Here is a 16,676-nt window from a genome sequence, read left to right as displayed (position 1 = left end):
GAGTCTGGGACTGCTCTGGTCCACAATGGGCCAGTTTCTATCTTCAGCTTTCTTTGAGGGCTCACCAGGCGCGGTGTGGCATGACAGGCTTCGTGAAGACGAACACAAGGGAGCCGGGGAAGCAGTCCTTGTCCTCCAGGACCAAGTAATGTATTGAGAAGAAAGGAAACTTTCATAAAGACAGTACGAGACACACATTATTTAAAGCAGCCACATAGACAGATGTCTGAGGGAGAGGGTGGGCCCGGCAGGACACTGGGGGCCGGGGGAGTGGGGGGGTTGGGTGCAGGGAGCAGACCAAGTTGAGTTACGCTTCCAGCACGGGATGGCTACAGGGTAGGGAGCCAATTGTACTTTTTTCCAAGGCTTTTTACAGAGAATGCTGTGATTTAATAAGACCGTAATTTGGGGGAGGAAAGGTATAAACATAAATTTCAGGGCAAAGAAACTTAGGGTGACTAAAATCAGGTAAGTAGCTGTAAAAAATGTTGCATAAAAATAAGCTCTTGAGTAGTTGGGGTAACTAGTTTTGGGATACATGTATAAATGTATTATGTTTTTTCTAGAAAACCTACACAGCAGTAAACCCCTAAAATTCTAACTAAAACTAAAAGGATTGTTCTTCCCATTCTTTCTATTCATTTCTTTAGCTTATACTATTTTCCAAAATTTATTTATTTATTTACTTACTGCTTACTTAACATCCAAGTAGTTTTTCTAAGTATGCACAAAGTATAAAAATTTCCTAAGATCTTCCAATCTTCTGGATTCTTAAGCTGAATTTTAGTGCCTAATAGTGAGTTTATTACTTTCTGGATAGTCTCATGTTGTGATAAGCCTCATAAAGTTTAATATTCTATAGGAGTCCAAAGCCCACTTCAGTATATTCTATACTAGAGAGCTCTCTACAGGGAACTGCATAATGCTTCAGAGAAGACTTCCATGCCTACTTATCATTCTTATAATGTATCGTAATATAAGTATTCTACAATAGTACCTCATTTATCCTCCCCATTTCTGTCTGTGGTTACCTGGTCTGGTGCTATTTCAATTCAGTAGACCTAGTTCTCAGTGCCTACATTGCAGGCATTTGAAGACTATAAAGATCAGGGGCACCTGGGTGGCTAAGTTGGTTAAGTTACCAACTTTGGAATTTAGGTCAGGTCACGATCTCACAGTTTGTGGGATGAAGCCTTCCATCGGGTTCCACACTGTCACTGCTTGGTAGTCTCTCTCTGTACCTTTCCTGCTCAAACTCTCTTTCTCTCAAAATAAATAAACTAAAAAATATATATGTAAAGATCAAACAGGAATAGAAAAGATTTAACTGTGCATGTGATCCTTATTGTCCACAGCCTGGAGAGGATAGTCTTATACAGGTGACTTTTGACTTTTCATGAAGTCTGTGTGATGGTTGGAAACCTCACAAATCTCTGAATGGGGAATAATACCACTACATAATAGGATTTCCTCCATGTGTTGTTGCAGTAGAATATAACTGGAAATATTTAAAAAAAAAAAACTTTCATCCCTTAATGAGAGTTGTTAATTTATAGGACAATAAAACTGTAATTCTAAGCCTAGAAGAGTGCTTGGCTCATTACAGGTGCTTAATTTTTTTGAAATCAAGCACTCTTTCAATTGAGAACTACAATTTTAGGTTGAAATATAGAGCAGTAAGTTAAGCTGGAATTTGCTGTGTGATATTCCTCTTTGTGCACAGGAGCTCCTTGTTTTGTGATCTAAATCCATGCCTTGGTACAGGTATCAATTATTAAATATCATGGAACTTCCCATCCTAGAAGCCAGGGGTCTACTATAGAACTACACTTTTATCTCTAATGCAGTTGGTTATTCATGGTTCAGTAATCCCATTAAGTCCTAGTTGTTAGTGAAGGGAGTCTTTTTTTAGTACAGCATTATCTACTGTAGCCACATTATGGAAGCATCCCAAGTGTCCATCAGTAGATGAACGGATAAAGAAGATGTGGTATATACATACAACGAAATATTGTTCAGCCATAAAAAAAGAATGAAATTTTGTCAGTTGCAACAACATGCATGCAGCTGTTGTATGTAAAATCTAAGTGATGTAAGTCCAGTCAGAGAAAGAGAAACACCTTATGATTTCACTCATATGTGGAATATAGGGGAAAAAAAAAAACAACAACAACAAGCAAACAAACAAAAGAGGTAGACACAAACCAAGAAACCGGCTTTTAATTCTAGAGAAGAAACTGGTGGTTACCAGAGGGGAGCAGAGGGGAGGTAGGGGGATGGATGAATTAGGTAAAGGGGATTAAGAGTACATTTACCATGATGAACACTGAGTAATGTATAGAATTGTTAAATCACTGTATCATATACTTGAAACTTACGTAACCTTGTATATAACTCTACTGAAATTTTTTAAAAAATCATTAAAAAAAGTCCTTTCAAGAGAGGTAAAACCAGTTATCCATGGATCAGCCAAGATTTGTGATGAGATGCTTCTCCCATATCTGGACTGTATATAACATTCATGGGAACTGGTTGGTTTTTCCCCCTAGATAACTGAGTAAGACATGACGGCTATTGAAACAAGTACAACTAACATCTTCACTGTGCTTAATGCTTAATGGTGCTTAATAATCTCAAAGGATATTTTATTTCCGTTTCTTTAGTGATCCTTACAAGTCAGTGGACTAGGTAAAAATGATTGTTAGCCCTCTTTTCCAGCTGAAGAAAGACCAAGTGGCTCCCCAAGGTCATAGCGCACCTGAGAACAGGTCAGGGGCATCTCTCCAGGATTCCTGGCCCTGTTGTTTTTCTCTTCATTTAATGTTGTCTTCCTCACAGCCAGCCGCTTACCATGGTTTTGTGCTGTGTAGTTTACAAAGCATGGAGACACACTTGAATCTGAGATGGTTTTCTGTACATCACTCACGAAGTACATTAAGTGATAGCCTCTTGTTTTACCTGCATTACCCACATGTTTTGTGTTTTATTTCCTTCTCCCCTTTGATCAGGCAAAAGCCAAGGAAGAAAAACTTAAAAAGTGTGGTGAAGATGATGAAACCATCCCATCGGAGTATAGATTAAAGCCAGCCACGGTATGCTGTTAGCCATGGCACCTAACAGAATATGTCCCTCTTGTCTTCATTTTCTGTTGGGCCTGTTCCCATGATGCTTAAGGACATGTTTATGCTAGTTCATATACTAACTGAAAACCCTAAACCCTTTCTTTCCTGCTCTCTAAAGCTAGTTGATGGTCTCCTAAGTAGTAACCATGTGGTGGTTAAAATTCCCACAAATCCAAGTGTTCCAGATATTAACAATGCATGATGTAGATCCTTGACCTTGAAGCATAAGAAACAATTTGGGAATAAATTTTTCTGTAACTGCTGTACGGATAAAAGCACCATAGATCTTTGAAGGGGGTATAGACATAAATGTACAGCTATTTATCCGTGTCCTTAGTTAGGGTGGTTTTGCTGGTGGTGGTTTGGGTTTAATGTGAGGAAGGTGGACTTCTGTAATTACATTTGTAATTTATCTTTGGAAAATTACACATAAACACATGACGGAAAACGTTTCTCATGCTTATATAGAGAAAGTGTCCTTGTATGTGCTTATCTAGAAGGTTTCTCTGTTTTACAAATATTCTAAATTCTGAAACCTCATCTCCAAAAATACAAAAAATGAATCGTAGGAATGAGATCTAGCTCTTTACCCTGGGTTGGAGAACAGAGACTTTTTTTTTAAAGTTTATTTATTTTAGAGCTTAGCTCTTTATTCTGATACTTGATTTTAAAAATACTGAAAATTTATTCACCCAAATATAAAAAATTCACTCAAAAACAAATCATTAAAATATAAGAAGAAAAAAGTCTCTCTCCTCCTATCCTGGAATTCCTTAGAAAAAACTTATTGGGCCACGAAAAGAAAATGTTCTATTTCATTTTCAATGAATTTTCAATTTTGTTTACAGGATGAAGATGGAAAACCACTTTTGCCAGAGCCCGAAGAAAAATCCAAGGTTAGAAAATATTCTTCTGATAATTAAAGAGCAAAAGAACTGCAAAGTATAAATTGAGGATCATTTTGACTGACAGGATTTCACTCTGGGGACTTTGAATGCCAACCTCATAGTAAAGAGAGGGTGACTTGTGATAGCAACACTTGGCTCATATCTCTGACTCCTTTTCACATACTTTATTTTTTTTCCTCATGAATTATTACTAGAATATTGGGAGTTTCTAGGTGAAAATCATTGGACATTAGGAGCTGATGTCAAGAGGGTCTCCGATTGTTGGCACTTCACAGTTTGATTATAATCATGACATCAGATACTTTAATGATTCTACACTGCCTTAGCTTGGTCTCAACCAGTCAGGTCCTCACTGAATGAAGAGGGTGCTGTTATCTTTCCCATTTTAGGTGTGAAGAAACTAAGAGAGACGTTATGTAAATAGCGTAAAGATGTAAAGATCATACAACTAAAAACTAGCAAGGCCAGGACTTAAAACTCAGAGCGTTTATTTAGCACAGAAGCACAGCTTCTAGAATCACATGCTGTTCTGTCGTAGATGATTGGTATTAGTCAAAATCTCCACGTGCTCTAAATGAATGATACCATTTTATCTGAAGGAGCTAGGGATGGGAGAACTCTGCTACTAAAATCCCAGAGTCTTAGGAAAGGAGTATATGATCTGTGTTTTAGGAGGTCATTAGGAAATTGTGAAAAACAGTCAGATTCGAAAAAAACTATACAGATCTTCATCGGAAAGAAAAGGCAGTTTTATGTGAAGAAAATTCTTCTGAAACTGAAGTATCAGGAAAACTTTGGACTAAATGAATCAAGAACGTTTTTGTGGTACTCCAGTGTTTAGTATTCCTTATTTGTTGCATGACATTTATCTTACATTGATAAAAAACACCCCAAATATGAATTTTGGTTTTAGATCCTAAAATACAGCTTAATATGTGTTAACAGAGAATACTCTATGTAAAACTTTCTTGTAACCAAAAGAGTCACTTCATAATAATGTTTTTCTTATATTCCAGCTCCTGAGTGAATCAGAACTTATTGATGAACTTTCAGAAGATTTTGACCAGCCTAAAAGTGAAGGAAAACAATCTAAGACAACCGAAAAAACAACAGAAGTATGTTTCTAAAAATAGAAGTCTCTATTTTGTGGGGCTTTTGAAGATATTTTTCTATAATCTTAAAAATGTGAGGCCCAATCTATTTTAGCATGAAGTAGTTGATGGAGACCCATTATTCCATCTTTTTTTTTTTTTTTACATGCAGTTTGCATCTTGATTTTTTTTCTAGATGGGCTTTCTTTTCCCAAACTGGCCCAGATGTTCTTGTAATTTAAGTCCTGTAATTATTCCTTCCAGAAAGATGTGGTGGTCATATCATTCCTGTGCTCCAACCTTCAGGAGCTCCCCGTTGCCCACAAAATAAAAGTTGCTGTTAATGTGTTCTGGCCCCGGCTTCCTTCCCTCCCTAGATGTGTTCTCCCATTACTAAAGCGTAACAATAAGTGCTTACATGTATGTGTCCTTGGCTTTTCTCATGTGGTTCTGTAGAATTCTGTGTAGGATAACCTTCCCTCCTAATTCGAGATCATCAAAAATGTTAGTCATGCCTTTAAAGCTGTGCTCAAGTATGGCCTTTGTTTCCTGCTTTTTCCTCCCCCAACCTTACCACCCTTCCAGACCTACCTACGCAGAATACAGTACACCCAGGGCTCTGTTGTTCTTTGTATATCTGTTAGGATCTTTATTACAGGCAAGCTTTTATCGGTCTTAGTCTTCACCGGTGATGTGTATACATAGTTTTTAGTAAATAGTAGGTTCCTTGAAAGAAGGGACAGTGGCCTATTAATGACCATCTACTGAGCACCTTACTTGTAGGATAACCTTTCATAAATGTCTGGATTAAAAACAGTTTGTTTGAAATTTTACTTTGTGATAAAATAAGATAGCACAGTGGTTCTCAAATTTTAATACCAGGCTCACCTGAGGGTTTGTTAAAATACAGATTACTGGGCCTCACCTCCAGAATTTCTGTAGTATTTGGGGTGGAGGCCTAAGAATTTGCATGTGTAACAAGTTCCCTGGTAAGGCTGATGCTGCTGGTCCAGGGACCACACTTTGAGAACCTCTGGGATAGTATGACTACCATACATTTGTAAACATACCTGTTTACAGTTGATAAGATACTCTTAAATATATAAAAATGATGGACTGATATAAAAATTACTTTATATAATTGACATATCATTGCTATATATTTTCTGAAAACAATATTAATAATAATAGTTGCTGATACTATTGAGCTGACCATGTTCCTAGATAGTATGCAAAGCACTGGACATGTTTTATCTCATTGAAAGCCTCACACTGACCCTTGAGATGTAGGTACTATTATTGTTCTCATTTTACAGATGTGAAAACTGAGTCTCAGAGAGGTTAAGTAACCTACCTAAGGTAAGAGGTAAAACCAAGTTGAAATAATGGTAGAAGAGTTTGTACCTGCCTCGATTTATTCACTATTTAGCAATCCTTAGGCATTTGAGAAAGTCATGCTCACAGCATATAATATAGCAGAGTGTATTGTGGTCCCTTGTTGAGTCTTACCAGATATTTCTAAAACCTCCTCGTTGTACTTGCCTCTCTCCGCAGGCATCTCAGGCTTCTGCCCTGACTCCTGTGAGCGAGGCTGTGCCTCGGACTTCCATGTGTACTATACTGTCCGCACCGACCAAGCCAGCTCCCTTGGTGAGTGCTGCCTTGCACATTGAGCAGTGTCCTGGGAAGGTAGTTCTTTCTCCCATGCACTTGCCGCTGTATGTTACCAACATACACTTTATTCTGATAAGATAAAAAGAAAATCTTACAGAACTATGGGATCTACTGTTCTTTTGTAGCCAGGGTGTGCTACAAATTCAGGCTAGATTTAAGTTGTTTATTAAACTTCTGCAGGCTGTTTTTTTTCTTTCACCTTCTGAAATTCTTTGTGGTTCCTCAGCTGTGGTGGATAATCATGCTTTTTCACTTTCCCACATCTTCAAGCCTATTGGGAGTTCCACAGATAGCCTGATGGTACCTTTCGTTGGCTCTCCTGGCAGAATAATCTGCACCAGTATCATCATGACTTCTCTCCACTCCCACCTGAAAGGGGGTTAACTCCGTTCCTTTCCCCTTTCTTCTTGTCTTGACTTTATCTCACTTTCTAACTTTTGTACGAAGTATGGTAATTAAATAGTTGAATCTCTCTTTTTGAATTCTATGAGTGTCATTTCTGTTAGCAGGTAGAATCTGACTCAGTAACAGTTGATGGAACTGTGCTGTATTACCATAGACTTAGTGAATAGCTAAGTTGTTCTAGATGCTTTGCAGGATCTTCATATTAAATGTTCACAAGGACATTATGAACCCTGTTCTGATCATCTCTCTCTTATAGATGAGGGAAATGAAACTTAGAGTTGACCTTGAGCAATCCATTTAACTTTTCAGAGCCTTGTTGAGATAAGTGATAAGGCTCCTGCTCTCAGTTACATTAGCATCTAGTGTGGATGTATGGCTGAGTCTCAAGCTTTACAGTACAGTTGTGATCATTCTCATACGGAAAAAATGCAGGGGGAACATGGACAAAGGTACCTGCCCCTAGGAGGAATTAGGAAATACTCACAGAGGGAGAGCAAGATCACACTGGGAAGTGGAATAGCACTGTTTTCCTGGGGAGAACAGTAAGTCAAGGACAGGGGAGCATAGTGGTGCAAAGCACTTGGTGCACTTGGGTTTAGTGCATTTAGTTGTTCAAGAAAAGAGGGTGCAGAAGTTGTAGGACATGTGTCTTGGGTGTCCTGATGTGGCTGCTTCCTGCCAGGGACATTCTTGGTGCCTAGTGAAAATCCCCTCAAAGTCCAGGGTCTCCCTTCTGCATTACACGGGACTTGACCTCTTTTTGAGGTCTGTGGGTACACTCTTGAACTTTTACATTGTGGGAATTAAGCCACAGGCCACAGTAATAAAGAATTGGAGAGCGGGAGAGAATGTGGGGTAAGACAGTGAAGAAGGAAGAACAGAGGCAGTGACTGGAATCAAAAAGACAATAGCCAACATTCCAGAGCAGAACTCTGTGACCTAAACATGTATGTATCCTCTGCCTCTTGTGCTCCAGGTGACCGCCAGGGCCTTCCAGGGCTCATTCCTTTCCAACTTTACCCTGACTATAGAGTCGAGCACTGGATATTTAGTGCACAGAAAAGCGCTCTGCTTTTCCATTTCCTGATGGACTTTTCTGGGCCTCTGTCCCATCAGCTCTGCTGACCATGGTTGCTGAGATTACTGTCACTGAAATTGGTTGGCATTTCTGTAATTGGGATATCCATGAGAGCCAGAAAGAATAGCTGTGGAGTGTGACAAAGGTCAGAGGGCTCAAGAAGCGCTTGGAGATGTGAGCCAAAGAAAACTGAGCATAGGAAGGAGCTGAATGTGTGCCCTGTGCAGTTCTTGTTCGTATAAGAAGAAAGTGAGTTAAGAAAATCTCAATACTAGTTGTGAATTTGACAACATGAAATACTACAGAAATAGAAGTTTCAGGCCCTAGTCCTGTTTCCTGATTCCTTCGTTCTTACGACTGCTGTGTCTCCTAGCTTTGCTCTGTGGTTTAATTCTTAAACCAAGGGGAACAAGCTTAACAGGAAGTAGTAGTTTCCAAAGATTCCACAGCAGAGAGTAGGAAAAAAACCGAAGTAAATTACATATGAGGACGTGTCTTAGATCAGCTAGCGATTCTGATTGCTTGGTTAAGACTTTGGTCACCGTACCTCTTGCACTTCAGATAGAATCCCAAACAAATTAGATAATCAGGGATTTTTGTGGCTCCTGGGAATAAAATCTATGCAGTGTCCAACCACCAGATGGTGATAAATCACCTTCCACTCAGGTTCCATTTCCTCGTTGATCTTTTGCAGTGCAGCTTAACAGAAAAACTTTTCTTACATTGATGTTTAAGCCATATAAAACAGACACTTTTACTCTAATATTCAAATATGTATTCTATGTGAGGTCATAGGATTTTATCAGAATAAACTTTGAGACTTTTTAATTCAGAAGCTTTCACACTTTGACCAAGAGCAGCAATAGGAAATTCATTGATATTTCAACCCAGTATCTATATAATAGAAAAAAGTTTAATTAGTAGTACTTATCCTTGTTATGTATGATGCATCCTATTATCTGTTGTTAAAAAAAAAAAATTAAGTCCTGGGGAACCTGGGTGGCTCAATCAGTTAAGCATCCAGCTCTTGGTTTCAGCTAAGGTCATGATCTCATGGTTTCGTGGGTTCAAGCCCCACCTCGGGCTCCTGTACACTGATGGTGTGGATCCTGCTTGGGATTCTGTTGTCTCCTTCCCTCTCTGCCCCTCCCCCGCTCACGCTGTCTCTGTCTCTCTCTCTCAAAATAAAAAAAAATTTTAAATGTCCTGCCCATAAACTGTTGAATTGCTTTTATGAACCACCAAAATGTGGATCTTGACCTGTGATTTCGAAAAAGTCAAATCGAGTCCTATCTTTTAGCCAAAACAAAATTTCTCCTTTATTTCCCCTTTATATCATTCATGTTGTCTTCACCCAGTTTCATTTTAAGAACCAGCATGGCTAGGGCTGACTGCATCATGAGGGAGCACATCTCCTTTTGAACAGTGGGACCCCAAGTAGACAGTTCCCGTTGTGCCACTCAGGTTAGTCAGTCACAGACAGTCACCTGAATCAGCACGCATCCACCTTGGCCAGTGGAAGCCTCAGAAAGAACTCAAACTTCTGTGTGTCAGTCGAGGCTCTGCCCCAGCCACTACCTCTGGGATGGGCCAGGCTTATTTCACAGAACGTTAAGAGGAATGTCCTTTCATAGGCCTTTCTGAAAATCTTTCCTGGGCCATCTCTAGAATGATCACCAAAAAAGGTCACTTCTTTGCTGGCTTTCCACTTATCTGATGTATACCCAACTATTGTCTACTTTATTTCCAAACCAAGATGCTGGTTTAGTTTATGTTAAGTTTCTCCTTGTCAGTACATGTTGCACTCACTTAATTTAAGAAATTTGGTCTAATTTTCTTATTTTAGGTTTTTAAAACAGAGATTTTAAAGGTTTTTTAATATTATTTATTGGGGGTGGGGGTAGCAGAAAGGGAGAGAGAGAATCCCAAGCAGGCTCCGCACTGCCAGTGCAAAGCCAGACAAGGGGCTTGAACTCATAAACCGTGAGATCATGACCTGAGCCATCCAGAGTTGGACGCTTAACCAACTGAGCTCCCAGGCACCCCTAAACATAGATTCCAATTCACTTGGAAATTCAGATTATTAAAAGATGACTGTGCTGCTTATCCAAGCCTGAAATAAGGATATACCCTTCTGAATTGTTTGTTGTAGTCTCTTTTAAAAGGAGTGATTAACTACCTTCTTCGTATATCCATGAATATGCTTTTAGAAAGGCAAGGTGCCAGATGATGCTGTAGAAGCCTTGGCTGGTAGCCTGGGGAAAAAGGAAGCAGATCCAGAAGATGGAAAGCCTGTAGAGGATAAAGTCAAGGTAATAGCAGCTCAGTCACTTACTGAAAATAGCTGTTACTAATGTTCCTCACTCCCCAAGCAAGTTAGTCATCTTTTTTTTTTTTTTTTTTTAATTTCCCACAACACATGATCAGCTGGCTTTATCTGTTTATGGAGCATATCCTGTCTAATAATCTAACCTGAGTAAAGTAGTGTTTCACTGCATGGATTGCATGCACATAACCTCTGAATCTCACCTGGGCCACATGCATTTCCACTGCCAAGGAGTCCTGAGAGAAGAGGCAGCTGTCCACCTCACCGTTGCCTTTTAGCCCAGTGAGCGTGGTGGTGGTGTCTGAGCCGGCTCAGGTAGGGGAGGGTGTGAAGATGAGGTTGCTGTAGGAACTCTACTCATAGGCCATACGTATGTTCTAACCTAATAATGGAGTTACTTCCCTCAAATGTAGGCACTTAGGCATCTGCTTTGTGGGGATGTGTTAGTAATGAGAATGGTATAATTTTTATTCAGGAGAAAGCCAAAGAAGAGGATCGTGAAAAACTAGGTGAAAAAGAAGAAACAATTCCTCCTGATTATAGATTAGAAGACGTCAAGGTAAACAGCTTGGGGTGTTTTTCTATTTTATTTTAATTAATACCAAATTTTATAAACATAAAGAAGGGACATGGAAACAGGCCCAGAATACAAAGAACTTGTTTTTAAGTGAAAGTTTTTCCCTTGAGTGAAAAAAATCTAATGCCTAAGATGCCTCATTTTTTCCCATGTAATACCTGGTTTGTTACAATACCAGAAGCAAAAGAAAAACTTAGAGAGCCTTTATATAACTAGAAAAACCAAACTGAAGAATAATTATTTCCTATGAAGAAAAATTTGCAACTCTTAGATATTCATTGAAAAGTAAGAAAGCCTGTTTAACATTGAGTAGAAGGATAGTTCTTTTTCATTTATTTTGAAAGTATAGATTGTACACAGCAAGCGGCGCGGGGTGGGGGGCGTCCCTATTATGTATTGGTCATTGAAGTACAACCACTTCAACAGGGGCACACATGGACAGTAGAACAAATGTCAGTCATCTTCACGAGATGCCACTACTTAAGAGAATATACAACTAAACATATATGCACTTGTATGCGTTTATATACAACTATATATAAATATAGCCCTGTGCCTAGTTATTTTTGTGTATGTGGATAAATGGGATTTACCATTCATTTATTAATTTTTCATTACTAAAAAGCTTCAGATGCTTTAATGCTTTTGTCCTGTTTCTCAGAAGTGGCACTTAGAGTCATCTGAAACATGGCATCACCTGAGTCATAGGATGAGCTCCCCAGGGCAGAATTTGGTCTTTCCTACTTTCTGTGCTATTCCTAAATTCTTACTACAGGGTGTGGCACCGAATCAATGGAAAATGGTTGAATATATTGCCTATAAAGTTAGCCGGCTTTTTTCAGGCAACTTTCGCAAAGCCCATCCCCCCGGCAGGTGAGGGGTGCATCCCTTTGCTCCCTTGGTGTCCTGTTAGAGCCCTGTCACAGAACCTCGTGCCCACCTCAGCTATCCGCATGTAGGCTTCTGAGGTCACAAGCCTTGCCCAGTTCATTTTGTAGCTCCCACACCTAGGGAATGCCTGAGCTATTGGTTAAAATGAACTAATTAGAGCATATTCTCTGGTGAGAGAATGTTTTTCCTGAAACAATGAATCTCATTTATAATGTGCAATGTCAGGTATCACCTGCAGACCCCTTACAGTGTTTACAAGGGTACATATTTGGGATAAATCCCACAGGATAAATCACGTGAAATGATTAATATCATGGTTTTCTCTCCTGGATAGGATAAAGATGGAAAACCCCTCCTGCCAAAAGAGCCCAAGGAATCACTTCCAGTAAGCACACCACTTTTCTCTGAGTAGATCTTTCTTATTTGGCCCTGATTGTTAGTTCTGGAAAGGCATAGCTTTCTTTTTTAATAAGTCGATTGGCAATAAATCGTGACATCATTTGAAGAATGAGGAAACAGTTGAGGTGGTGTTTGTTGATAAATTTTCTGGTTCTTCCAGCCCATGAGTGAAGACTTACTTCTTGATGCCTTGTCTAAGGACTTTGCTGGCTCCCCAGACTCTTCATCTCTTGTGAGTCTGAAACTCCTGGTTTTATTTCCTTACTTTTAGGGTGGCAGAAAGAAATGGAAACTAGGGACTTAGAATCTGACTTTGGAGCTGAGGAAATAATCATAACATTCAAGACTTTCAACTCATTGTAGCCATTAGAAATGTGTTGCATCCTGAAAGTGGACATTTACAACAATGTGACTAATTGAACCAGTGTGTACTCTATTAAGTATACCAAAAAGAGAATTTAAAATTGAGTTTATACAGAGTTACATCTCAAATAACTTTATCTGTTAATATTTTTTACAATAATCATTTTCCATAATTACCTCTTAGGAAAACTTAGCTCTGGGTAGAGTAAATAGTTCCTCAAAAATAATTCTGTTACTAGAAATTTTAGGAAGTGTTGGGTAATGGTAATCAGATTTCTCTACTACAGGAGTTTTAGGGCTTATTGTAAAGTCTGTTGGAGTGCCCACACTTAAGTAACTCCAGACCTTTTTTTAAAAAAATTTTTTTAATGTTTTTATTTTATTTATTTCTGAGAGAGAGACAGCATGAGCAGGGGAGGGTCAGAGATAGAGGGAGATACAGAATCTGAAGCAGGCTCCAGGCTCTGAGCTAGCTGTCAGCACAGATCCCGATGCGGGGCTCAAACCCACGAATTGTGAGATCACGACCTGAGCTGAAGTCAGACGCTTAACTGACTGAGCCACCCAGGTGCCCCACTCCAGACCTTTTATGTGGGATTGGGTTATCTCTTTACAAGATTCTTATGTGGACAATGGAATGGAAAATATATTTGCTGAGAAACAGAATGAGTAGCAACTAGAAGAAATAATGATTCCTTGGAGGTGCTCAAAGTTTTTGGACTCTGGAAAGCAATGAACCCGTCAAAAAGGGGTTACTAACCAGGGTTATTAATAGGGTCCTCATAATACCCCTATTAAAGCACCATTCCCAGGCAGTTGAGTCACCCCATTCCATGACCTTCGACTCTTCCTCCTCCATACAAACAGCTTATATTACTCAGAGGCGCTTGAGTCCTAATTTAGGGAAGAATATACAGTGAGCAGTATCCTTGGAATGTGGAATCCTGTCATTATGATGATGCAAAACATAAGAACAAATAGAATAGAATAGAATTCTATTTAAAAAGAGAATTCTCCAAAACATTCCACTACTGTCAGTGAGATCAAGGAGTAAATTCAAAATAGACTATTTAAAAAATAAAGGATATGACATTTGCAAATCAAAATCTTTGATAAGTAGGGTGCCCTGCTATAAACATTGGGGTGCATGTGCCCCTTCAAATCACCAAAAAAAGAAAATTAAAAAAATATAGTAGCCTGAGACTAAACTGGCTCATAGTTGCTTGATTTGAAATTACTAAAAATTTTCAAGATACCAACAAATGTAAAAGAGAAAAAAATCTTATTAAAATAAGTCAATGTAAGAACCAAATTAATATTTATAGCCAACAGTAGATTTTTATGAGTGGCTAATATTTTATAAAACATTGGCAGAAATAATAGAGAAAAATCTTACCAATGAAATTTAAATTTTAAATTATCAAGAACCAGTATGTACAATACTTTTTTAAAACAAAATGTAAAACACACAATTCATAGAATCTAAGCAAATAAAGAAATTAGAACTGTTTTCAAACTTTGCTTCCAAGAGAAGTTTAAAATTGACTCTTTTAACAGCTGGTCTCATGTAACATAACTGTATCTTCAAAATCATGGCTTTACATACTTGCTTCTGCAAATAATGATGGTCCTAAACTTAAAACTTGATTAATATAGCATTATTAACTAAAGTCACTTAAGTCTATAGATGTATAATTTTTAACAAAGATAATATAAAATTATTAAAGTAGTAATTATTTACCAATGTCAGAAATTAAATATTTACTATCAGGAGAATTCATATAGTGTTATATATCAAATAAGAATAATCAATTATATATGTACAGAAGATGTATTTCAAATGTCACATTCACATTTTAAATAAAAATCTTTAAGAAGTAGACAATCCCTTAATATATTAAAGAATATTTAATTTCAAGAATCAAATATTGGATTTAAGCTAGAAGCATTTCCTTTAAAAACACAGTATAAAAAATTCTATTATCTTTTCTGCTTAATGTTGTATGACAAATCATTAACAACACAGGAAAAAGAAATGGCAAGTATTAAAAAGGAACATTTGTGTATCTGTAGATATCCCTAGTTGTAGAGAGCACATATGTAGTTAACATTGTGTATGCTGTGTTTATCAGTAATAGATTAGAAAATACAATTAAAATGAGATGTCAGACATGTAAGGAAGAGAGCAATACAAGAAATGAACAGAAAAATGAGAATATGAAGAAATTAAAATATCTAAGATAGTTTTACTTGGTGTGCTGAAAAGAATCATGACAATTCTCTCTAATCATTTTGTAAGTTATTTTTTAATTAAACTAGCAATAAGGTACTTTATATAACTCAGTAAAATTATTCTAAAATATATTTGAAAAGCAAAGACATAGGAACATGAAAAAATACTGAAAAGCATTCAGTATTTTTGGGAAAGATTAACCCAACTGATGCAGGGATTGATTTATATGACAATGATCAATTCAATCCTGATTCAGAAAGAAAAGCTATAGATTAATGGGAAAAACTGAGAAATGAACATAAAAGATTTACTCTATTCTTTAAAGGAGAATCATAATTTCAGAAAGATTCTGGAATAATATACTATGTAATATTAAGAAAAATTAATAAAACCTCACACCATATACCAAATATAACACATTGCTTGTACATCATTATCCACCTCATATCAGACTTAAAAATATGTAACAAATATCTACTTGAGTCAAGGAAGGCCATGGAAAACAAGTATGCTTAATTCATTGCTTTTAGCTTTAATGACTTTCTAGCCACTCTGGAGGGGGCAGTCTGCAGAATATAGCCAGCGCCAGAAAAAGAACCACTGGTAGAAATTCTACAGACTGATTAACAAGAAAGCTGAGAAATTGCAAACAACTTAAATATACACCTAGGAACATTAAACAAACCATGAAACTAAGTCACTGAGATTTTTCAACATTTGGAATAATAAATAGGAATAGGAATTAGGAGATTGTGTAAACTGCAGCTATGGAGGAGGAAGTAAAATAAAAATTGACTTTGATTATGTATTACTTAGAGGAGCGCCTGGGTGGTTCGGTGGGTTAAGCTTCCTACTCTTGATTTCTGGCTCAGGACATGATCTCATCGTAGGTTCTGTGCTGGATGTGGAGCCTGCTTGAGATTCTTGTCTCCTCCCCAAAAGATTATGTGTTACTTTTCATCCATTTGGATGAAGAGAATAAACAATAATAAAGCTGTATTAAAAACAGTATTTAAGTGATGTTATTGCGGGCATAGTTTTATATAATATATTGCATACAAATTTTTATTTTATTTTTTCTTTTCTTTTATATTTTATTTTATAAAAGAAATTTGATGAAGCTAAACTTTCTGCTGTCATCTCTGAAGTGGTTTCCCAAACCCCAGCTCCAGCCACGCACACTCCTGGCCCACCCCCTCATACTGCGGTAAGCAGCATCTTAGAAACACAGTTTTACAGCAGCAACAACAAAAAGCAGAAATAGGGCCCTCACCTTAGAGTAAATGAAAATAAACAAAATTGTTGAAAAGATAAAGCACTTTCTGTTTTAGAAGAGGTAAGACTGGCAATTTGGAGAGACGACAGTATGCCTGAAATAATTAAATGAAAGAAAGTTTATGAAATATTCCACACACTTTCCTGGAACTTAATATTATTGTTACTTTATGAGAATTGAAAGACCAATAGTGAGCATTGTATATATATTTGAATTACTAGATTTAAAAAATTCCTTAGCTTTCCTGATTATTTTCTCCTCCTTTATATTTTTCCTGACATATGTTATAAATACTACCCATTATTTAACCTCAAGTTTATTCTTTGGAATTGC

The 16,676-nt window shown here is 37.6% G+C and overlaps 1 protein-coding gene across 7 annotated transcripts in view; it reads left to right on the top strand.

Moving 5' to 3' along the window:
* CAST (calpastatin) overlaps window positions 1-16,676 on the top strand; it is a 103,311-nt gene that overhangs the window by 75,794 nt on the left and 10,841 nt on the right. For all 7 annotated transcript variants that reach the window (XM_077765214.1, XM_077765217.1, XM_077765213.1 and 4 more), the window contains 9 exons: window positions 3,009-3,092; window positions 3,971-4,018; window positions 5,047-5,145; window positions 6,676-6,771; window positions 10,489-10,590; window positions 11,080-11,163; window positions 12,407-12,457; window positions 12,632-12,703; window positions 16,176-16,274. In XM_077765214.1, coding sequence (XP_077621340.1) covers window positions 3,009-3,092; window positions 3,971-4,018; window positions 5,047-5,145; window positions 6,676-6,771; window positions 10,489-10,590; window positions 11,080-11,163; window positions 12,407-12,457; window positions 12,632-12,703; window positions 16,176-16,274 — 735 coding nt within the window. The remainder of the gene's footprint in view (window positions 1-3,008; window positions 3,093-3,970; window positions 4,019-5,046; window positions 5,146-6,675; window positions 6,772-10,488; window positions 10,591-11,079; window positions 11,164-12,406; window positions 12,458-12,631; window positions 12,704-16,175; window positions 16,275-16,676) is intronic.

This window comes from Crocuta crocuta, unplaced genomic scaffold (genome assembly GCF_008692635.1).
Source record: "Crocuta crocuta isolate KB4526 unplaced genomic scaffold, BGI_CrCroc_1.0 scaffold645, whole genome shotgun sequence".
NCBI lineage: Eukaryota > Metazoa > Chordata > Mammalia > Carnivora > Hyaenidae > Crocuta > Crocuta crocuta.
This window is presented reverse-complemented; position numbering and strand designations above follow the sequence as displayed.